At 42.2% G+C, this 24,221-nt stretch overlaps 1 protein-coding gene across 2 annotated transcripts in view; it reads right to left on the bottom strand.

Moving 5' to 3' along the window:
- EPB41L4A (erythrocyte membrane protein band 4.1 like 4A) overlaps positions 1 to 24,221 on the bottom strand; it is a 251,276-nt gene that overhangs the window by 133,315 nt on the left and 93,740 nt on the right. The window contains exon 2 of one of the 2 annotated variants that reach the window (XM_044275942.1): positions 23,060 to 23,164. The exons of the other annotated variant lie outside the window; for it this stretch is intronic. Coding sequence (XP_044131877.1) covers positions 23,060 to 23,164 — 105 coding nt within the window. The remainder of the gene's footprint in view (positions 1 to 23,059; positions 23,165 to 24,221) is intronic. 2 annotated transcript variants of the gene reach the window in all.

Here is a 24,221-nt window from a genome sequence, read left to right as displayed (position 1 = left end):
AGAAATGCCCTGCTAAAGCTTGAAGACAAAGTACAATACTGTTCCCCAGAATGTGAGCACAAAAAGCCACTTATAAGAAATGTACTTGTTTGCCAATCTTCTTAGAAAAGTGTAACAAAAAGGCAAAACGTTCTTCATTTTGGAACAGGGGTCTTTGATGTTCAAAGTATCTTCCTGCAATAGAGAATTAAATACACGGTTGAGTCACATTATCATGACCACTTCCTACTTTCGATGTCGGAAGTGTGTAGCTCATGAAGGAAGTCATGCCATGAGCTGGCTTGGTGGGTATTTAAAGTGTGTGATAGGCAGTCTGCACACATATCCCTCATTGCTGTCAGGAGTAAAAGTGGCGATTTATCAGAGTTACGACGAGAGATTATTATTATTGCTGCTAACGAAGCAGCGTCGGTAGAAAAAGCTTCGATTTTCGCAGCAGTATTGGAATTGGACCTTGGCTGTTTGGCAAAGGGTTGCCTTCTCCAATGAGTTACGTTTTCTGCTTTAGCAAGCGGAAGGACATTGGTGTATCAGGTGAGAAACATCACAGAGGCCTGGAACCATTGCTGGAAGAACACAAGCTGGTGGTGGCAGCGTTATGGTCTTGGTAATGCATTCATAGCATTCTCGGGGCCCACTCATCAGCCGATTTGGGCAAGAATCCATTCCTGTAGATCACTTACACCCATACATGCTGATCATCTTCCCTGGGGTGAATGGTATCTTCCAGCAAGAAAATGTGACATCTCACATGGCTAGAAATGTTCAACATTGGTTGGAAGAGCATAACCAAGACTTCCAAGTACTACCCAGGACCCCCAATTCCCCAGACTTGAACTCAATTGAACATCTATGGGACCACTTTGATCATCGTGTTCGCTCTATAGATCCTCCCCCATGCACCCTCCAGCAGCTGTCAAATGCACTGCAGTCCGCATGGCTCCTGCCACCTGGGACACCCTACCAGGACCTTACTGAGTCACTCCCAGCTGTCAGTGCTGCACATGGCGGCTACTCTGGTCATAATAATGTGAATCAACAGCAAAAAGGCCAAATGTGTACCAAAGGCAAGGTATACACTGATCAAACAGAGATGGGTACCCTAAAGGGGCATGACCCTCTGTAAAATAAATATCTTCTACTAAAAATACACATATACAGAACAGTCTAATGAACAGAATCTAAAAAAATGACTTCACAGTAAAACATGCCAACGTCCAAGTCATCAATACTCTTGTTTTTTTTATATTTTTAAAAGACGCAGGATAAATAGCTGTCTTGACTGAAAAGTGCACAAAAACGGCATAATAGGAAATTACAGAATGTAAAATTCTATATTAGCATAATCAGACTGTCATGTTATAGTGGCACCAGAAGAAATATCTATCAGCCGAATAGATGTTTCAAGGGATTCTGTCATCTTGTTTTAGCTTATAGAGATGCTGACTGTAAAGGAGCCCAGCACTGCCTGCGTCCTCCGAATCTCCTCCTTGCTCACAGTAAGATCGCCGCGAGCTCGCGCATGCTCAGTTCCTTCCCTGAGGCTGATGCCAGCACAGGGATGGAACACTATACCAGCACTGCGCATGCACGAGATTACAGCGATCTAACTGTGAGCAAGGAGGAGATTCGGAGGACGCAGGCGGTGCTGGGCTCCTTCACAGGGGGAGTGGCTGGGCACCAGGAAGGTTAGTACAGCCCCTTGGACACCTTACCAGGGTCATTTACATATCAAAAAAAATATATAATTAAACACAAACTCTATAGGACTGGTATATTGCGGACATGCTGGCGGCGATCTAGCCGTGTATGTCCGCATCTCTATAAGCTAAAATGAGGTGACAGAATCCCTTTAACGGTCATGTGTATGGTCAGAGTTCTCATTCTAGTTACCTTTAGGCACCATTAGGGGGCGCTCTTAAGCTTAGTGAAACTGTATTTATTATTGCACCTAATGAGCAGTAAGTAGTGTTGAGCGAACTTGTGTTTTAAGATCGGCGTCTAAAGTTCGGGTTATCGGACTATCCCGTTATGGATTCCGCTACCACGGACCATAACGGAATTTAGAATCCATAACGGGATACTTCGATAACCCGAACCTGAACTTTAGACGCCGAACTTAAAACACAAGTTCGCTCAACACTAGCAGTAAGCTCCCTCTGTGGTGGCTGCAGACAGCCTACATTTTATTATGTGGAGCAGCAGGTTACCTGCACAGGTCACTGTGGTGCTGATCCAAATTTAGCCAAAGTTGGCAAAAATATTTTATTTAAATCAATGAAGCATGTCACGAACCAGCGGGTGTGAACCCACTGTGCCCTGGATCTTCACAGTACCCCTGATGGTGGGGACAGACTTTCCCGAGGGGAACACCAAGTCGCTACCTCGTGAGTTCTGTTGTACGCTCATGAGTACAGCCAATTCATGCACATGCAGGAATTAAAGAATACCTTGGTGCATTACAAGAGTTCAGCCAAACTGTTAGGGGTGTGTCTGACGACAACCTTGCTGACCGTTTCCAGTGACAACCAGAAGAACTGTAAATGCACCTCTGGGTAAGCTACTTTCACATTACCGTTGTTGCTTGATCCGTCATGGATCAGCAAAAATGCTTCCATCATGATAATACAACCGTCTGCAAACGTTCTGAATTGTTATGGATGGTGTCATCTCTAAAATGAACAGGACGGATCCAGCACTAAAATCATTGTAAATCAATGGGTGCTGGATCAGTTTCCTTTTGTGTCCAAGGAAACAAATCTGGCACCATTTACTTACATTTCATGCCGGATCTGTCTTGATCAGTATGCCATGACGCACACGAAAACGCTGGCATGAGAACGCAACCAAATAGAACAGAATGCATTCTGGTATCCTTGTGCTCGATTCATCAGCAGACTCGCCTGACCTAAACCCCATAGAGATTCTATGGGTTATTGTCAAGAGGAAGATGAGAGACACCAGACCCAACAATATCAAAGCAACCTGGGCCTCCATAACACCTCAGCAGTGCCACAGGCTGATCGCCTCCATGCCACGCTGCACTGATGCAGTGATTCATGAAAAAGTAGCCCAGGCCAAGTATTGAGTGCATACACTGTACATACTTTTCAGTAGGCCAACATTTCTGTATTAAAAATCTTTTTTTTCAATTGGTCTCAAATAATATTCTAATTTTCTGAAATACTGACTTTTGGGGGGGGGGGGGGGGGGCATGAATAGGTAAAAACAATTATTTTTTGTGAGGCTTTTACGACGTTCATATTGCGGGTAAATAACATGTTATCTTTATTATGCGAGTTCTGGCAAGCATGGTGTGACATCATATGTGCGTTTATTACCTTTTAAATAACAATAAAACCACTTTTTATGCAAAAAATCGGGATGGGCTGGTTCTAGCATTTTTAGAAAGAGACTGTCACATACTATATTATATCTGATTTTCATTTTTTACATTAGTCATGGGATAACCCCTTTAAGTTGTTCATATCCTGTCGGCCAACAGTTATTGCTATCGCTCTCAACTTCTCCAAACGCACTTGGCCATAGGTTGTCACTGGGGTGGTGGTAGAAACACATATCCCGGTTTCTATGCGCATTATAGTTGTCAGGGGGATCACATATTTGCTGCTCTGCACCTGAGAGATTAGTATCACTCTCAAACCCCCACCACAGTAATGTAGTAACATGAGTCATACAACGATCGATGTGTCAAACACCACACTGTTTAAGTATCAGCATGTCATCTAGTGTACAGTACCTCTCCCATCCATGATGAAAGGGATTAACATGCAAAGACAGGATTCTTGTTGAAAGGAGAAATATTAAATCCAGCACTACAAGGTTTCCACTTTCGCTACTGTCTATAGTTGTTTTCATTCTGTCATCATCTAATAAAACTGCCAGTCAGCAATCACTCATTAGAAGAAGTGTCAGTAGAGTTGCACAGTTGATGGTAGTCTTCAAAATTCCCAAAATGGGCGCAACCCTTTATGTGATTCCACAGATCAGTCCCAGGCTTTCAAATATAAAAAACGCTTTATACAAATAACCAGTTTATAACGCACTTTCAGATAAAAACATCTTTCTCAAATAGCTGGGCTGTACATCATTCACACTGAGCAGTTTAAATACATGTTTTTGGAGCCAGAAAATGAAGACAATTCAAAAACCCTGAAAAATATTGTGTTATGGTTGCCCCACTTTATTTAAAAAAATCAATTTGGCCATTAGATACCCTATTTACATGTATCACCTATGTAACATCCCCTAAAAACAATAATTTTTATTGGCAAATAAATTCTGAAGCTACGAAAAGAAACAGAGGGTTAGAGCTGGGAAATGGGGGCATATCGGACAGCTAGAGATCTGAGCCTGATCTTGTCTGAAAGCAGTGTTGTCTGCCATAAAAGTGTATATAGAGCCTTTAGAAATCAAGTTGCGAGTGAGAGCAGCAGGTTCATGTAGTTCTCACTGGGACCTGTTTCTAACAGCTATATGCCAGTTTTACAATAACTAGAACCATAATCCTGGTCTTGGTTTAAAGCATAGATTGTCACCTTTCAAACTAAACCTAACAATATCTAGGTGCTACACAGCCCAAGCTATTAGGCCTCTCCGCCCTTCAGCCTGGTTCATGTAGTTCTCACTGGGACCTGTTTCTAACAGCTATATGCCAGTTTTACAATAGCTAGAACCAGAATCCTGGTCTTGGTTTAAAGCATAGATTGTCACCTTTCAAACTAAACCTAACAATATCTAGGTACTACACAGCCCAAGCTATTAGGCCTCTCCGCCCTTCAGCCTGCTGTCTGAGTTCTGCTAAAACTAGACTTCTTAAATCCTTTTCTCAAAGACCAACCAGAACTTGGACAAAACTGTTAGGGGGTTAAAGTCTGTGGCCCAGATTTACGAATGTGTCTGTGCCTAGAATCTGCCTAAAAAGAGGTGCTAAGTGATGCAAATTGATGCTTCTCCAAATTTTTTGTCATACTTTAAAAGAGGGCAGGGCTTAGTGGAAAGGCATGTGGCTTAACAGGAAAAGGAATTACTAAGATGCAACGTTTTGCACCAAAATTGCGCCACACTTCCGGTGTTGAATTATCTCTTAAAAAAAAAGAAGCCAACCAATAGTTGGTATATAGCTGGACAAAAATGTCTATCCCTGCATCACATTTATCATCCAGCCTAACGCTGGTCCAGGTCCAGACAGCCTACGTTTATGTTATCTACAGGTTTAGTAAATCTGGGCCTGTATGCTACTATTTGTAGCTAAAGAAGTTTCTCAAACCAAAATGGCACGCTGTTCGTAAAAATGGACAAAAAATACCACTAAATGTATCAGAAGTAAAGGCAGCCTTACCAACAGGCAGAATTGTGAATGCTGCTGTGGACTATAGGTTTGTACAAAATAAATAATATTTTATGCTGATTTTTCTATGTATTAACAAGCAAATGGCAATCAAAGGTCAGCAAACCATAGAGAACGGCGAGATGGCAAAAAGAGGAAATAAAATAATAAGCAAAAAAAGTAGTTGAACAACTTAATGGAATAGATGGCCACCAAGAAGAGCAGATTTACAGAAGCTTTTGCTTTCATTTAAGGTAGTTTCCACACTTGCGAACCAACTGATATTTTACATTTCATTTTCTGTACACCCTCAGGATACATTAATATGAGTTTCAGGGTTTTGGTGAGTCCAGTCATGTTCCGATATGAAAAGGAAAAAAAAAAAAAAAATGCAACTTGAAGTTTTAATCAGAATTCGTGCTGTGACATGAAAAGCTTCCAGAATTTACTACACACCACCTTTCCTTAGGACGGCACGACGGTCACTAGACTGTACACCTGAGTGTTCTTCAAAGGAAGTCAGTGTTTATACAGAGTGGAGAAGGAATTCTGTATAGTGTGAAGTCAGGTCATCTCCTACCAACAAATAGCGGGAGGTAAATCAGGGCGGACAGGACAAATATGCCTCACATAGTATGTGCTACATGCACACAGGGTGCAGTCATAACCTATGGCTGGCACATTCTACAGTAAGACTAGGTCCACACAAAACATTTTACTCTACTGCCCCCCCCCCCCCAAGTATGGATCACATTTATGCCTATGGGATTCATTATGTTACCAGTTTGACCATAAAACCCATCATGCAATTTCTCACTGGTTGTGGTTCAATTACAGATCCAGCAACAGATTAGGTTTTTTCTGTTTTAATCATTTTTATTAAACCACTAACAAATTGTCCGTTTAAACTGATGGTCGCAGCCTCTCCTCCGCTGTGGAAAGAACCATGCTTAGGCTACTTTCACATCTGCGTTTTCCTTTCCGGTTTTGAGATCCGGCAGAGGATCTCAAATCCATAAGAAAATGCATCAGTTTAAATAATACGACCAGCTGCACCCATTCAGAACCGATCCAGATGTATTTTTTCGAAAATGAAAATGCTGAAATGTCCGAGAAAAAACAGATCTCGCACCATTGACTTAGGGTACTTTCACACTTACGGCAGAGGATTTCAGGAGGCAGTTCCGTCGCCGGAACTGCCTGCCGGATCCAACAATCTGGACGCAAACTGATGCATTTGTGAGAGGGCTCTGGATGCGGATCAGTCTCACAAATGCATTGCAATATCGGATCTGTCTTTCCGGTTGTCATCCGGAAAAATGGTTTCGGTATTTTTTTTTTTTCACAGATTTAATGGTCTGCGCATGCACGGACGGAGAGAACGATCAGTTTTGCCGGAACACTTGGGGCCAGATCTGGCATTAATGCATTTTAATGGAAATTCATCCGGCATTCCGGCAAGTGTTCAGGATTTTGGGCCATAAAACTTAAAAGGGACTGAACTGATGCATCCTGAATGGATTGCTCTCCATTCAGAATGCATTAGGATAAAACTGATCAGTTTTTTTTTCCAGTATTGAGCCTCGAGGACGGAACTCAATATCGGAAAACAGAAACGCTAGTGTGAAAGTACCCTACATGTTTTTTTTATGCCAAAATTATACCATGTTCAGTTCCCCAAGCCGCACACAAAAACGCTGCTTACAGCAATTTTGTGTCCGGCATGAGACCGCAGCAAAACAGAACGGAATGCATTCTGATGAACTCCATTCCGGTTTGCTCAGTTTTGTCCCCATTGACAATGAATGGGGCTAAAACTAATGCATTTTCGTCCGGTTTTGAGACACACTGCCAGATCTCAAAACCTGAAAGGAAAACACAAATGTGAAAGTAGCCTTAACTGATCCCTGTTCCTCTGGTCCTGCGCATCTGCTCCTGTGTGTCCACCTTCTGGTCCACAAGAGACATCGCCACTGAAGCAAGTGGTTGAATGCAGCAGATCGTGTGACCATTCCCATGCCAGAGCAGAAGAAACAAGCCGTGGACCAGAAGGCGGACAAACAGGAGCTGGCACGCAGGACTGACGCTGGTACGTTATTTCCACAGCAGAGGAGAGGCCGAGGTTATAGGGTTAAAACTTTACTGTTGCCAGACAAGCCCTTTAAAGGGGTATTACTATCTGGACATTTACGGCAAATGCAAAAGGATAGGCTATAAAATGTCTGACAGGTGTGGGTCCCAACTCTGCGACCTGCTCCTATCTCAAGAACAGGGCCATGTCCCGAGATGCATTTAATGGAGAGGTGGACGTTCATGTGCAGCTCTCTCAGTTCACTGCTATGGGACTTCTGAAAACAGCTGGCCTCTCTTACCCACCTATCTGACATTTATGGCATATTGTATGGTTATGCCATAAATCTCCAGATGGGAAAACCCCTTTAAGAACCATAACTATTTTTAAGTTTTAGCTTTACTACATTCAGCCAGGCATAACCGTTTTTACTTTTATATCTACAAAGCCGTTGTTTTTTTTTTTTAAGGCCAAGTTATAGATTTTTATAGATTTATAGATTTTCCAGACACCATTTTGACATCAAAATAACCTTTTATCTTGATGATTTATTTTTATTTTTATAATGGCAAAATGCAACGGAAAACATTATCCACCGCCATCTTTTTTTTCTACTTAACATGGTTTACTTTAATTGACAAGATAACTTTACTGTACGGGTCATTACCGGCACAAGGATCTAATATGTATATAGTTTTCACTGTTTAAAGAGGAACTGTGACCACTCCTAACATGTCTGTTTAAATAAGGAAAGGGATGCAAATGAGCTCTGCCTCTAATGCCACCAGATGTAAGGCAGCTATCCTATAAGTCAATGTTCAACTCTTTAGCTAAGCCTTGAGACATGACTTGGATATTAAATAAGCCAGCACCTCATCTGCAGACAGCTGTTTTAGGGTGATTGCCCCTCATCAGTGCAGAACAGAGAGTACTGGCTTGACTGGGTGAGAGGCCTGTCAGGGTTAGGGGGGTACGATCTCTCCTTAGGGAGAGAGCGCCTTAATCAGTGTGAGGAGACTTATAGGCCACACATGCTCCTCTGGAATTCTGGAAGGAAAGGGATGTGATAATTGTAGCCCCATAAAATAATAGTTTATGGGCATCTTTTCTTCAAAAACTCTGGATTCTGCCATTCTTCTCTTATAAAACATACATCTCAGTGTTACCATTCACCTTGAATGTTCCTACACAGTCTGATACTGTCAGCAACGAGTGAACGGTGTGAGATTACAGGTCACAACCCCAACTGGTCCCACCCAGTTCTAGCGGGAATAACAGAAGAACTCTATTATGCAGAGTTGTGAGAAAAATGCTCCATAAGAGGTTATATTATGGGGAATACATTTATTTACTAAAACAGACAAAAGAATTGTGCTTATTGGATTTTCTGCCATGCCAAAAACAAAGTAAGCCTACACCTCCAACCAACATGGAGTGAATGTGCAGTTGCGTGCTGTTATGGCTGAAATGCAAAAGCAAACATGAAGAGTAGAGAAGCACTCTGCCTTAAAGGGGTTCTGCAGTGATGATCTATCCTCTGCCTTCTCAAACAGCTTATCGGCAGGGGTCCCGGGTGTCGGACCACCGCTAATCATCAGTTTAAAAAAACTGCAGAACCCCTTTAAGACTTACATACACATTGAATATATGAATGTACAGTATTTGCTGTATTTACTATACATATAAATATTAGGTTCTTCACACTCACTTTAATCAAGGCCTGGCTCTTGGCAGATAGGATCACTAAATTTGATCAAAATGTGCGCCAAGAACCTCACATTTCTAATTATAATAAATATGGCAGTAACATATTCCCCAATAATTCATAACTGAACCGGGGGGCTGTTTCAGCAGAGAATCTGGATCCAGACTAGCAGGATACTCCGTTCACTACCTGACCCCACTGACTATGGCATCTGGCCGATCTTCCCATCACTCATGCAGGAAACCGGACGGATCCCAATAGGGTCCACCAGTGAACGGAGTATCCAGCTAGGCCAGATCTGGTGAACTCCTCCAAACTAGTCAATCAGAGGTGTGAACCTACCCCAAGTCTTAAAGCAGCATTACACATTTACTTCATGTTGTTTGGATGTGCTGGCCTACATTGTTTTTTGGCCTTTTAAACTTGGGCATGGCCCTGCCTCTATTTTGCTTTAAAGCTGGATCCTACCTGCCCTAGGTTCATTCTGGAGGCTGAGGCCCAAGAGAGGCCAAGTATGATAGGCCCAAGAGAGGCCAAGTATGATAGTGTACGTTCTGTCGTTGGCATATGGATTCACAAAATGTGATCAAAATGTACGCAAAGAAGCTCACATTTCTATGTATTCTAGTAAATACAGAAGTAATTCAAGGTAAACCACATATTCAATATTTACTTATGACAAAGCAGTGTGCTGCTGTACTTTTTGTGTTTGTTTGCTATTGTATTTTTTGGCATTATTTTAATTCACCACAAATTTTTATTAATTTTAACTTGTATTCATTCCACTAGGGATTCAAAGTCATATGTCTACATGGTGGGTACTTTCCACAAGGGCTCTGGTATTTTAATGAGAAGTCACCAGTCCTATTTTTACTGGATCCCTGACCTCCATCCAAGTCACTGGAATCCATCAGGATTCAATGAAAGCCATAACGATAGTACAAGCAAGGCCTAAGAAGAGAGATGAAGCTTAAACATGCATACGAATTAAGAAATAAAGAAGTGAAAAGAACAGCGGAAGAAAGAAAATGAAAAGTAAAAAAAAAAAAGATGTAAGATCAACGTGAAGATGTACGAGTATTAAAAGTATTGAACACACAAAATGAAAATTATCTTGGATCTTAAAAGGGAACTTGTCACGTTGAACATGGAATTTGAGCTGAAGGCAGCATGTTATAGAGGAGCTGAGCAGATTGATGTATTATATTATGGGAAAAGATTTGAATAACTTGTACTTTATTCATTTAGATTCCTGCTCATTCTGGGCTTTGAAGTCCAGGAGACGTCCTATCAGTGATGGACAGCCTTCCCCCTATGACCATACATAAAGAGATAGCTGTCATCACTGATAGGACGTCTCCTTGACAAAGCCCAGAATGAGCAGGAATTTAAATGAATGAAATACAAGTTATTCAAATCTTTTCCCATAGAACGATATATCAGCTCCTTCTGCTCTGTAACAAGCTGCCTGCAGATTACTTTACATTTTCACGGTGACAGGTTCCCTTTAAAGGGGTTGTCCACACCTTTTATATTGCTGGCCTATGATACCCGTCATTATAATCTTGTCTGTAATAATGAGCTGACTACTGAAAAGTGATCCGAACAGATCATGAAATGGCGCCTATTAGGCTTGGTGGCCAGTGCGAAAACGGCAAGATTTTAGGATTTGTTTTTAAATATAGTGACATGGAAAATTAAAAATAACATCACCCATTTTTATATTTTTTTTAAAATATGTTTAACATATTTTTTTGATGACACATTCCCTTTAAATATATAAAATAAGTTTTGCCAAATCAGTCAGGACAGGCTGTGGTAAGGGAGACTGCATACAAGTGCTGCTGCTCATCAGCCACACCTCCAGCCTCCTCTCTGTACTTCATGTCTCCTTACGAACTCCGTTCCTACAGAGATTCATCCGAAGTTCTTATCAGCTGTAATTAGGATCACAATCCCTGACAAGCAGAGCAGAGGAGGATGAGGCAGCTCCTTATCTCAGTGTTGGGAAGTAACTTGTCCTGCTGTGTGATTAGGACGGGATTTGTGTGTCCTAATAGGACGGCGGCCATTTCATTTCTCCTGATGATTGCTCCTTAGACAAAATGAGCCATATTGGGAATATATTTATAATAAAGTAATATTTAAGTAATTTCATTTTCTTAGTTCCTGGAGAACCCCTTTAAAGAGGACCTGTCACCACAAAATACAATGCAATCTGAAATCACAATGTTATAGAACAGGAGAAACTGAGCAGATTAATATATGTTATTGTGGAAAAAGATTCACTAACCCTGTAAGTTATACATTTATAGCTTCGCTTTTTTCAACTTCTCTGAATACCTATCAGTTCAGGGAGGAGGTGTTATCAGTGATTGACAGCTACCTCTGTAAACACACTAAGTGCTCATGCCCATAAGCGCACAGGCTCAATGCCCGTAAATGGCCGGTCCGCAATATTTGGGCACTGTGGTGGGGACCCAATGGGTCCACAATCCGCAAGATACGCCCAAAGACTTCACCTATCTTTTGCAGAGCGGAGGCACAGATCGGAAGACCATGGAAGGACTACAAAGCGCTTCCGTGGGTTTTCAGGTCTGTGCCTCTGCACCGCAAAAAGATAGTGTTGCGGGTCCACACTGCAAACAAAGTGCACATGACCAGTGCCCATGCATTGAGCGCTTACTCTTGTGTGCAGTAAGTTCCACAGAATAGGTGCAGCTTGGGAGTAGTCCTTTCAGGGAGTCAGTGGATGTAACAGCAGGGGATCAGAGTGGTAGGGTCTGTAAATTGAGAAGAGAGCATCCATATACACAGAGCATTCATTATTCACCATTTTTATGGATGCAACAAGAACACACGTGAGCGCTCAGATGATGTCTTCATCTAAGGAGATAACTACTAGGTTGGTTGGAGTATGAGCTGGGACCTCCTCTCCGTACTTTGCCATCTCCAGCACGTCCACAGAGAAAGCATTAGCAAGCTTCACTGGTAACCTATGCCATATTACAGACATACAGTAAATGGGATGTAGAACTTTAAGGACTATGTGAAGTCACTCATAGACTTTCATTCTTATGGACTGAGATAAGAGACAAATTATATTTTTGGCAGCAATATAATCAATAAACCACTTCAGATAATAAGTCGGTTTCTGTAAGTAACGTGGTATCCGCAAGGAGAGGATTAACTTTAAATACCTGCTACACTAATACCAGTAGACAAGGAAGTCGGAGTATTAACAGGTGAGAACTGGGCTTGTACAATGGCTGCAAATGGGTTACCAAGGTCTCATTCACACAGTACCCAGGAGTCTTTGGTAGTCTCTGCCTGAACAACAGGTGATTAAACAGCTTATCTGACAGGACTACGTATGTTGCAGGTTTTTAGATACGGATGGCTTACTTCAAGACATGCAGTCACTGATCTTTAGGAATGCGTCAGCTGTAAGACACGCAGTGAATGTCCTAGCTCTAGTGTCAGCTGGTAACAGACAGATGTGTGTCTAGCAGTATGGAACGGTGGTATCTCTGGTTTATTATAGTTACAATAACTGATCAGATTAATTAGGGGGTTTAAAAGCTTATTAGATATGATGTTGGGAACATTCATTATAAACTGTGCTAGGGTTAGTTAATTATATATAAATTAATAGGGGTCATTTATTAGTGATAGTGTCTTGAGGACAATTTTATGAAGGACATATAAAAAATAATAATTTGCATTGATATTTGTATAACATGTATCATAAATTAAAAGGGTTTCCAGGTTTTTAACCATTTTTGACTCCCCCCACCTCCCTGCCAGAACTGTGGAGGGAAGCATACCTACCAGCTCCTAGTCATCACTGGCTGCATCGGCACATGTGACCCCCCCCTCCATACGGGAAGTTTACAAGCAGGGATTGGACTAAAGCAGCTAGAACCAAGCAGCAGGGAGCAAGTAAGGCTACAAAACGGATCAGTTTTGCCCTAATGCATTCTGAATAGAAAAGGATCCGCTCAGAATTCATCAGTTCAGTCTCCATTCCGCTTTGGAGACGGACACCAAAACGCTGCTTGCAGCGTTTTGGTGTCCGTCTGATGAAACTGAGCCAAGCTGATCCGTCCTGACACACAATGTAAGTCAATAGGGACGGATCCGTTTTCTCTGACACAATAGAAAACGGATCCGTCCCCCATTGACTTTTAATGGAGTTCATGATAGATCCGTCTTGGCTATATTACAGATAATACAAACGAATCCGTTCATGACAGATGCATGCGGTTGTATTATTGTAACGGAAGTGTTTTTGCAGATCCATGACGGATACGCAAAAAAAACGTTAGTGTGAAAGTAGCCTAAGGTTGCTTCCCTCGGGGACCTCAGTCATAAAAAGCTGGAGAACCCTTTTAAAAGGGGTCGTTCACCCCGGGGACCTTTTCTACAGACTCTCCAGAGTGGCTGGACCCGCAATGGTAATCACACTGACCTTATCCCTGCCACTGGGTTTCTGCTCCATCGCAGGTCACGTGACCACTGCAGCTCACTAGCCACAGAGGTTACATGTCATCCATGCATCACATGGCCCAGTCACATGACGCTTGGGTGACATCTTTGGCTGCAGCAGTCACGTGACCAGCACCAAACAGAATGTTGACCCAGGGAGACCCAGACCAGCAAAGCCAGTGGGTTAGTGAAGGATCCAGAACTCAGCAGCGGGGATCAGGTATGTATCTGCCATACACGGCCAGATCCGAGGGGTCTGTAGAAAAGGTCCCCAGGCGGTAACAACTATTTTAAGGTAAATTAGGAAATGACATACAAGGGGGGTACTTTTATGACAAATAATAAGTAATACCTAAAAAATAATAAATAACAAAATAAAATAACTCCAGTCTGTATCTGTTCTTGCCAAGCTCAACTAAAGTCAATCAGATCTGACCAGGAGGCCTTTATGGGCTCCAACAGATCTGCTAATTGGTAAATAGACAGATCAGGAGCTCCCATTCCTTCAGTTGGTTTTATATAGCACTGTCCACTGATTTTTTTTTTTAGGGTCAGAATGTTAGGGAAGTTTAATATAAAGAAAATAAAAAACTATGATATGTTTTTTTGATGAAGGGCATGGTACAAAATTAAGATGTACTAACTGTGTGAACACACACTGGAATACACCCATAGCAAAGGTTGACTTGCCGTACAAATAGCCTATGAGAAATCGATGAGGCTCTCAGGTCTCCAGTCTTTATAACCGCACTAGCAGTGGGTGATTGCAACTGACCACATAAAACTGAAATGACTTTAGTGAGTAAGGTATCTGCCTATTTCATGCCCATTTAGATCTTTTTCACTATGATGTAGTCAATCCCTTGCAAAACAGCCATTGTTATTTGTATAGAAATATTTTTATGGTATTGTATAATGCACCCTAGTTTCACGTATATAACAAACAGTTGAACAAAGCCTTGACACTTCTGTCAATTTGCATTTAGAACGTGAGACTTCCTGCTTCCTGCTAACTCTACTTTGTATTTTGGAATCCAATCTGCGGCCATTCTCTGTACAAATGCACACATTGTAATCAGACTCTAGAATTGTTCAACGTTTTTTCAAACGCTTTGCACAGGCACAGATAATTGCTAATGAGCGTTCATAGGAATGTTTATTAGCGATTATCTGGCGATGTAGAGGTGCCACCTTTTACTTGATGAACAAACAAAATTTAAATGTTTGTGTAGGCACCCTATTCGACTTTTGCCGGCAGGAGACCATTCCACCTAAACACGCTCTGCTGCCAGCATAAAACAACAAGTCTGTATGGGGACAAGCAATGACATTAGTGATCACTCCTCCCCATGTAAATGCAGTGGTCTCCCCACTGACGAGCAGGTGATTGCAAGGAAGGAACACTTCTTTCCCAACAATCACCTGTTGAATTGTCCTGTCTAAAGGGACCTTTAGTCCTTGAATAAGCTACATAGTTTAGTTCTAGAGGAATAGTATCTTCATTGTCTGTATGAAGTTCCAGGCCATAATAAATTGCCAGAAAGGTTGTTGAAATTCCTTCACCCACTGAGCCCTGATTAGAGGTAATGGGCTTCAGCTCGGTCTTTTGAAACCTCTTATCTAAACCTTTACCAGCTCCTCTCATCATCAACTCACAAACATTTTGTACAAGAGGTGTTAAATAAGTTATCTACCTCAACATGAAAGTAAAATTTTCGGAGAAAATTTTACATACAACTTTTCAATGGGCAGCATGGTGACTCAGTGGTTAGCACTGGTACCTTGCAGCGCTGGGGTCCTAGGTTTCGAATTGGACCATGGACAACATCTGCATGGAGTTTGTATGCCCTACCCGTGTTTGCGTGGGTTTCCTCCGGGTACTCCGATTTCCTCCTACACTCCAAAAAACATACTGATAGGGAACTTAGATTGTGAACCCCATTGGGGACAGCTTGATGCTGATGTCTGTAAAGCACTTTGCAATAGGTCAGCGCTATAAAAGTGCATAAAATAAATAAATATAATCCCCCCCATGACTTCACCACACTTATTCCACTTCGCCTCCAGAATTGAAGGAGACATCTTGCTGCTGCAGGAACCCTGTTAACGACTGACTGCATCATGAAATCATTGCCAACTCAGAAATTTTGAAAGAGAAAGTAATCACTGGGAGCCATGTCTGGACTGTGGGGTGGATGGTTAAGTTCCATAAAGCTGAATTCTCTTATAGCAGCTTGTGATTTGCGAGACTTGTGAGATAGAAAATTGTTGTAAAGCAGCAAAACACCTGCCGACAACTTCCCACAGCGTTTCTCTTTGATTGCCTCACGTAATGCCTTCACTGAAGCATAGGTGTCTCCAGAAATTGTTGTTTTGTGTGGCATGAATTCTAGTAATAAAACGCCTTCTGTATCCCAAAAAACTGTTGCCATGATCTTTCCAGCTGACGGCTACACACAACATTTCTTTGGAGTTGGTGACCCCTTGTGCTTCCATTGCATGTACTCTTGTTTGACCTCAGGATCATGGTGGTAAACCAATGATTCATCACTCGTAATAAATCAAGAATAGAAGTCTCCTGGATTTTCTCTAAGCATGTCTTAATTCTCTTGGCTAAATTGCTGGAGTCAAGTTTTTTTTACTCAGGCGTCTACAATCGTGGCACCCACTGGGAACTGACGTTTACCATCATCAAAACATGATGAATGATACTGGAAACTGTGTCAAATGAAATGCCTAATTCATGAGCTATAACACTGACTTTGACCCAATGATCTTCCAAAATCATGGCCTCCACTTTACTGTACATTACCTCTGAAGATGCTTCGACAGGTTGCCCTGAACAGGGGTCATCTTCAATTAATTTCCTACAATATTTAAACTGCTTGACCGAAAACTTTACTTGGTAGTAGGAAGTACACCCCTTGTACATTCAGAGTCGTGGAGTTGGAGATAAAGCTAGTTTTGGGTGGAGTCAGTAGGAATGTACCGACTCCAAGCTTAAAAAAATATTCTGTTAATGATATTGTATAATTTATTAATTTTCATATACATTTAAAAAAGTTTATAAAAATGAATGATAAATATATTTTATGCTTTATCAATCTAAGCAGAATCAAGACTAAGAAGTAAACAAGCTGAGGACTGGAAGATAGACACATGGAAGCAGTGCGCAGGACCAGAGCTGTGGAGAGCAGGTAAGTATGACTCTTTCCATAGTGGAGGAAGGCTGCGGACACCTGTGAAAAGTTATTTATTCTCAGACAACCCCTTTATAGCAGCACTGAATATAGCAGTTGCAGTTTTTATGTATCTTTTATTCCCATTTAAACATGCATGTGATTTTCTAACTTTTTCTAAGGACATCGATTTCTTACATTTATTAAGTGCATAACAGTATGTCCCAGTTATTTCATTCATAGTGCATTACATATTTACTTCCAGGAATTTATAACATTTCAGGAATTTCAGAAATTGTATTCCAATAATTATGGTTTTAATTGTATCTATTAAAAGCCCTATTTTACTACAGTAAATTCGTTATTACTAAATTATTGGTGACCTATGAAGGAGTTGGAGTGTGATAAAATGCAGGAGTAGGAGTCAGAACTTTGACTTACAGACTCCACAGCCCTACTCCCAATGACTTACCAATGGACAAAATGGCTTGGCAACAGTCTATCCTACACATTGCCATCTACTGTATTAATATTTAACACCAACCACAATTCACCTGCTAACACTAACATACAAAGTCCTGTTCACCTTTGCTGATGTCCCATTCTGAACACCTGCTCATACTCTTGGAAGAATTCTATGTCCCCCCTTCCTCAAACTATGAACCATCCAAAGCCAAAGCTATAGCCCACCGACTTATTCAAGGATGTTAAAGGGAATCTTTCAACATATTCAGAGTCCACCAAACTGCTGACACCACTACAAAGGTTCTGTGGAATCAAGTTTAAAACATTTTTATTTATTTTTTTACAAAGAATAAAAGTTTTAACAACTCGTGCACTACTTGTATATGGGCAGCCAAGTGTCTGCAGGGCATTCCTGAAACCGGGAACCACCCTAACCCAGTGATGGAGAACCATTTAGAGACCAAGTGCCCAAACTGCAACCCAAAACCCACTTATTTATCGCAAAGTACCAACACGCCAAGACCCATTAGTCGCCTCCAGTATTAATAAGGCCCCCATTAGTGGCCCCCAGTACAGCGCTTCCACAACAAAGAGCTGATTAGTAATAGTGGACAGGTGGCAATCCTATGCACAGCCCACACAGAACCACATGCCCTCTAGAAAGCATGCCATAGATTCGCCAACACTGCCCTAACCCCTTACTTCTGCTGTCAATTGACATGGCTAATAGTGTGAACTGGGAAGCAGATGTCAGCTCAGTACCTTTCCCTGCTGTGAACGACAGCTTCACTGGAATAATGAGTATGCTGTTGAGTAGGACGAATGTGCATTATGTCAGTGGAGCCTTCAGATACAGCATAATAGATTTCAACATGCCTGATCCTTTGTGCCGTGGCAGGTAAGCCACTGCCAGAACAGGGTGGCTGCAGCCTATTCCCCTCTTACCACTGCAAACAAATGCATGCTCCTCCGGGCGTGCATATGCACGGTGGAGCAGAGCAATGTTCAACAGACAGCTATCTACAGTGTATTGGTTTGTGGCAAGCTTTAAACTTTTTATCCACAGGATAAGGGATCAGAGTCTGATTGGTGGAAGTCCAACTGCTGGGGTCATGAGAACAGGAGTCCTGTGTTGCTGTGTGTGAATGAAGCAGCGGTCATTCGTCTCTATGGGGCTGCCGATGAGAAGCAGAGTACAGCGCTCAGCAATCTCCAGAAGCCACAGAGAGATTAAAGATACAGCAGCTCGCATGCTCAACCACTTCTCCATTCATATGGGGAGACACAGGACCCCTGTTTTTATGCTTGGTGATGGTCCCAGCTGTCACGTCCCACTGATCAGACTCGTCCTCTATTCTGTGGATAGTGGGTAGGTTTAAAGTTTTTTTACAACCCCTTTAAGTCTAATCAATTTCCAAATATCTATTTTTCTCATGGTCCAAGAGAAAGAGAATGGATGCCTCCAAGAAAATACATCAAAGTAAGAGTATGGCCACGGGTGACATAAATCACGAGCTACATGCGGATTTGTCACAGGTTTTGCCATGGATTTCACCCTATGCATTACAATGGGTGGAAATCTGTTCAACTCCATACACTCACTGAACCTCAAAGTATTTCAATGATTAAAGGGAATCTGTCACCAGCGCACTCTCTATACAACTGTCTGCATAGACTCCTAGCTGTGGTTCACCTGATTAAATTGCTGTTTTTCTTTTGTTGATTTGAGGCTGCAATCCTGAGTTATGATACTATTTCTTAATATGTAATTTAGGCCTTTGGTGCAACGAGGGCAGCGCCCCTTGCTCTTGTTGCACCAAAACTCCTTTCATTTCCGTGACCAACCAGGGAAGGGTTGGCTATATAAATGAGTGGAGCTTGGGTGCAACAAGAGCAACGGTGATGCCCTCATTGCACCAAAGCCTTGATTTACATATTAAGAAAAAGTATCAGATCTTGGGATTGGAGCCTCGGATCAAATAAAGAAAACTGGCTTCTTAATCAGGGGAACCACAGTTATGTTTCTATGCAAACAGCTGCATAGGGAGGTGGCTGGTGCCAGAATCCTGTTAAGTATTTCATGGTAGAAAGATGAAAAGGTAAGGTGATTTCCGCAAACTTTATCCGTCATCCCAGAACAATCCGCTCTGGGAAGTGACCCTCATTGTCTGTTTTGCCAGAAGTCGGAAATAATCCAAAGTACACAGTAATGAGGTGTCACAAATAACTATTAATTTGTCAGCAGAGGCATTTACTGCATGAAGCACAAGAGACAGCCAGAGTGAGTGAAGCCATCATTCTTAATGTGAAGGGGCGCACTTAACGTGTAATACATGCGTCGGCAGTACATATTATGAGGACCTGTTACATGACAGATAATATCTTTGCTGGTTATGAAAAAGATGCCCGACACCAATAGAAAACATTATCATTTTTCTACATTCATAAACACAATTTGTAGAAGATACAGTAAAGCTTCTTAAATCTGACATCAAAAATCTGAATTTCCACATATAGTCACAAGTAAAGTCCATAGAAGGTGCATAAGATAAAGTTCAGTGCAAATGCAGTAATACCTATAAATTAATGTAGTCTGTGATACTGATCACATTGACTTTAGAGGTGGAAAGTCAGCCCACCAGGACGCTTGGCAGCGATGTGCCGGGTTATGAGCCCCCCTTTCTCATTCGTTTGTTTGGCTGCTCGGTGAACCGACTTCTGCATGACTTCCTAAATTAATCCTTCACTGCCTGACCTAACCCTTGCCTGATCTCTGTTCTCACCCTGAGAAGCCCGTCCTGATCTTGGATTGTTTGCTTGATTGCTCATACTCTGCCTGACCTGATCTCAGCATGCCCATGACTATGGTTTTGCCTGATCCCTTGGTGCTCTGCAACGGTGTCTCATGACCCCAGTAGATCAGCAGGCTCTTCGTAGGTAACTACTCCAAGAGGCATAATGGTTCTGCTGAGACCCGATGGTTCTGCTGCAGCAGAGTCCAAATCCATGCACAGGGGTTAAAGGGTCATGCACAGGGGACCCAAGTCATTTAGAGTAGCCCCAAACAAAATCTGTTCAAGTGATACAGATGATCCCCATCCACTCTGTTGTACCATCAAATAATGGACCTGGCAATGTGCTGTGCTTTGCATTATAAATAGAAACCACAATGCTATCATGTACATGCTTAAAAAGTAAGTTGTCATCAGAAAATAATCTATTGTTTAAATCAGGTTTTTAGGCATGAGCGAATCGACTTCGGATGGTACATTCGAAGTTGATTCACTAAAAACTTTGCTCTAATACTGTACGGAGATCCCACTCCGTACAGTATTAAAATGTATTGGCTCCAATAAGCCAAAGTTATTACTTCACGAAGTTGTGCGAGACTTCGTGTAATAACTTTAGAAATTAATTATTACTGTAAAAAACCTTGGTATCAAACTTGGGTTCGGTTCCTAGTGGTACCTTAGAACCGAACCAGAGATGTTATTGTCACTACTAGGCATAACCAACTGTGGTATCTGATGGCTTCTCAGTTCATCACACGAGCAGTTGGAGCAGTGTGTTGCTCCACAGGAAAGGCCGGATTAAAGCGCTCATCACAAGTCCTCCATACTCAAACCAGACCATGGTCGGATCCCAAACAGAACCTGGATACGTAGCTGAAGATGATAAGGTTCCAGTCTGTAGCAGCCAAGGTTTCTCGTTTACAACACCACTGGAAACAAAGGCGACGGTGGCTGGCTGTCAATGGCAGGACACGACATGTGCTCCATGACACCAAATTTCCTTTTGCTAAGAACCTGGAAACAGTCCAGGCAGAGATAGGGGGAATGTAATGAAGGTGACACTTGTGTCTGTATGGTGGACAACAAACAGTAGGAGCTGCTTGTGCTTGTTAGCAAATCAAACAATCATGAAACAATCGTGAATCACTGTGATATAGCCTAGGAGGCTAATTGGAAGGTGAAATATACTGCACTAGAGAGTATATAGATGGTCCCATGCTAGACCATCAAAGAGGGACTAAGAATGCTCTGATGGGCTGTGGATGATGATGTTATGGGTGTAGTGGGCATGTTGGTGTAGTAAATGGGGAAGAACGAGATAAAATGGAGTACTAGGCTCGGAGAAGCACAGCTTGGAGGTACAGTGGGTGGATGTCAAGAGGAGCTGCTGGCATCATTACTGACACCCCCACAACCAGGAAAACTGGGCTGCACTGGAGATGTGAGGAAAGCTCCGCTTTACAAAAACAAGCATTAAGACCCTCATTCAGCTTCAGTCTGTCATATACCGTAGTAACAAACTCCAGTGTATTGGAGGGACAAAGTGGTAGCACTAATTCTCTGTACTATAGCCCCGAGTGGCCCTATCTCCTTATCTGCTATGCTTTTTAACAATGTAAAGTACATGCCACAAACTAGTCTCAAGCATTAAATCGTTTGGGTAGCTGAACATAGCAAATTAAATTGTCAATTTAAACTTATGAATTTAATAAAATTACTGTATCTTCTAATATTATGTAACTAATTGGAGAATAGTTTAACACATACTACAGTTTTAATAGTCAGGCACTTTGATAAACATCTCTGACTTTATCATCATTTTTTTGTTCTTTATTACATTTGAAGAGTGAATTTAATGTCGATTATAGTAAACTGTGAAAAGCAGAATCTTCATTTGGAATAAGAATTGACTAATTTCAGTTCCAGGAAAGGAATCTCATGTGAAGAAGTGATACCATGCAGGTGTTAATCCAGCCGCGTGCTGGAGAATAGGAAATGTAATAAGCGACAAGGCGATTACCCCTGCAGGGCCATCTCCTGGAAAAAGAACAAATATGTATGGAACTAAAAACTCATCAGATGTCAGCCAATGCCCAGGAGGACTGACTGCTAGACGTACAGTGGAAGTGGTAGAGCTTTAGGTTTCTGAGCTGTCATTTCTATAACTCCATGAACAGTTAAATGCCCTAACCTTACTAAAGTGTTAATAAAACAGACAAGCACAGTGGAGCTGTCATGTAAACCCCATGTTCAAATGTTAACTCTACACTGATGAAGGGCAATCCCCACGAAACAGCTGTCAGCAGATGCGGCACTGGCTTGGCTAGGATCCAAAATTATGTCTTAAAGTCTGTTTAAAAGTATTTTTTAATTCCGAATTCATAGACTACATTTTGTAATAAAAATGTTAGCCCTTTTTCTTTTTCAGTTCGGCAGGACAATGTTGCCTTCAATCAATTATGTCTCGATATTCGCATTGTATAGACGGTTTAAAAAAATAAATAAAAAAATTCTAAAAACACAACCTAGAACTAAAGTCCATGATTTGTCCTCTTATGTTACAACTTGTAATTGTAAGTTATGCTTGTGAGTTATCTTGTCTTTTCATGCCAGGTTAGAACCCGTACAGGCAGTCATTAGATAGAAGTAGGCACCCCAGAAGTAGTAATCATTCAGGGACTGTTTCAACCCATGATGGCACTAGTCCAATACACTATAACCAATATAGGAGACCAAGAAAACTCAGTAATGGCTAAATCGAATATAAAAAGAATACTTCTCAAAACTTCACGGTAGATCCCAATGAATGGTTTCTCCATTCATCTTACTTTTCATCTAACCACACCTAAGCTATACAACCTATAGCCACCAGTACATTGCTACTTACTCACATCTTCTGACCATGTTTGCATATATAGTTCCTTCATCCTTGGGTGAGCTACATCAATACAGAGGTCACAGACAGATGTTATGGTTGGCCAAACAAAATGCGCACTGTCTCTTACTCACCGTCTGATGGTTTTTGTCACAGTAGCGTAGCCCGAAGTAATCTATCTCCACAAGGTTTAGGTGACGGAATACGTAGTCCAGGACAACAGAGCCTTTAGTTGACTTCTGTGGGAAAGAATGTACAGAATCTATTCAGGAGAATATTCTGGGTTTTCAGCGTCATTCATGCATTCACTATGGTATTGTGTAAGGAGAGGGGTTTGTAGTATTGACCAGGAGCTATGTTTGGCCTCCTCACAGCAAGAGGCTCTTAAAGGGTTTCTGTCAGCAGGAAAATGGGTATTAACCTGGCTGACATTAGTGATGTACTAATGTCAGCTGAACATAACTATGTTAGTGCCACCTCACTGCGTGCCGCTGTTATTGAGAAAAAATAACTTTCATAATATGCAAATGAGCCTCTAGGTGCAGTTAGGGTTGGGCGATATACCGGTATCACGATATACCGCGGTATTAAAAAAACGGCGATATGGCGATATCGCCGTTTCCTAAATACCGCGGTATTTTGTGACGTCATCAAAGAGGTCAGCGCACATTGAGCGCTGACCTCTTCTAAACGTGCGTCCGCCCGCTTCTACCAACTCGCCTTCAGGAACTGACTGATCACTTACCGCCCGCCCCTGCACCTTGCTCTTCCTCTCGCTCCTGGCCTGCCTCCTTCTTGCTCCGCCTCCCTTAGTCAAGTCTCCACCCACCATCTGACATAATCACCGTCGTCACCCACCAGTGCCGGGCGCCGTGTGAGTACTGTGTGAGTACTGTCTCTGGAGAGACTTTTCCTGCGGCTGCTTCACTAGTGCGTTCTGTCTGATGACAAAGTTATAAACTTACTACTTCCCGCAGCGGCCGCCCCGGCTCTCCCTCCTCCTCGCTCCCATAAGACCTTATTATAACGCTCCTTGTGGTCCCCCCATACAGTGCAACGCCTCCTTGTGGCCCCCCATACAGTGCAACGCCTCCTTGTGGCACCCCATACAGTGCAACGCCTCCTTGTGGCCCCCCATACAGTGCAACGCCTCCTTGTGGCCCCCCATACAGTGCAACGCCTCCTTGTGGCACCCCATACAGTGCAACGCCTTCTTGTGGCCCCCCATACAGTGCAACGCCACCTTGTGGCCCCCCATACAGTGCAACGCCTCCTTGTGGCCCCCCATACAGTGCA

Source organism: Bufo gargarizans, chromosome 1, assembly GCF_014858855.1.
Source record: "Bufo gargarizans isolate SCDJY-AF-19 chromosome 1, ASM1485885v1, whole genome shotgun sequence".
NCBI lineage: Eukaryota > Metazoa > Chordata > Amphibia > Anura > Bufonidae > Bufo > Bufo gargarizans.
This window is presented reverse-complemented; position numbering and strand designations above follow the sequence as displayed.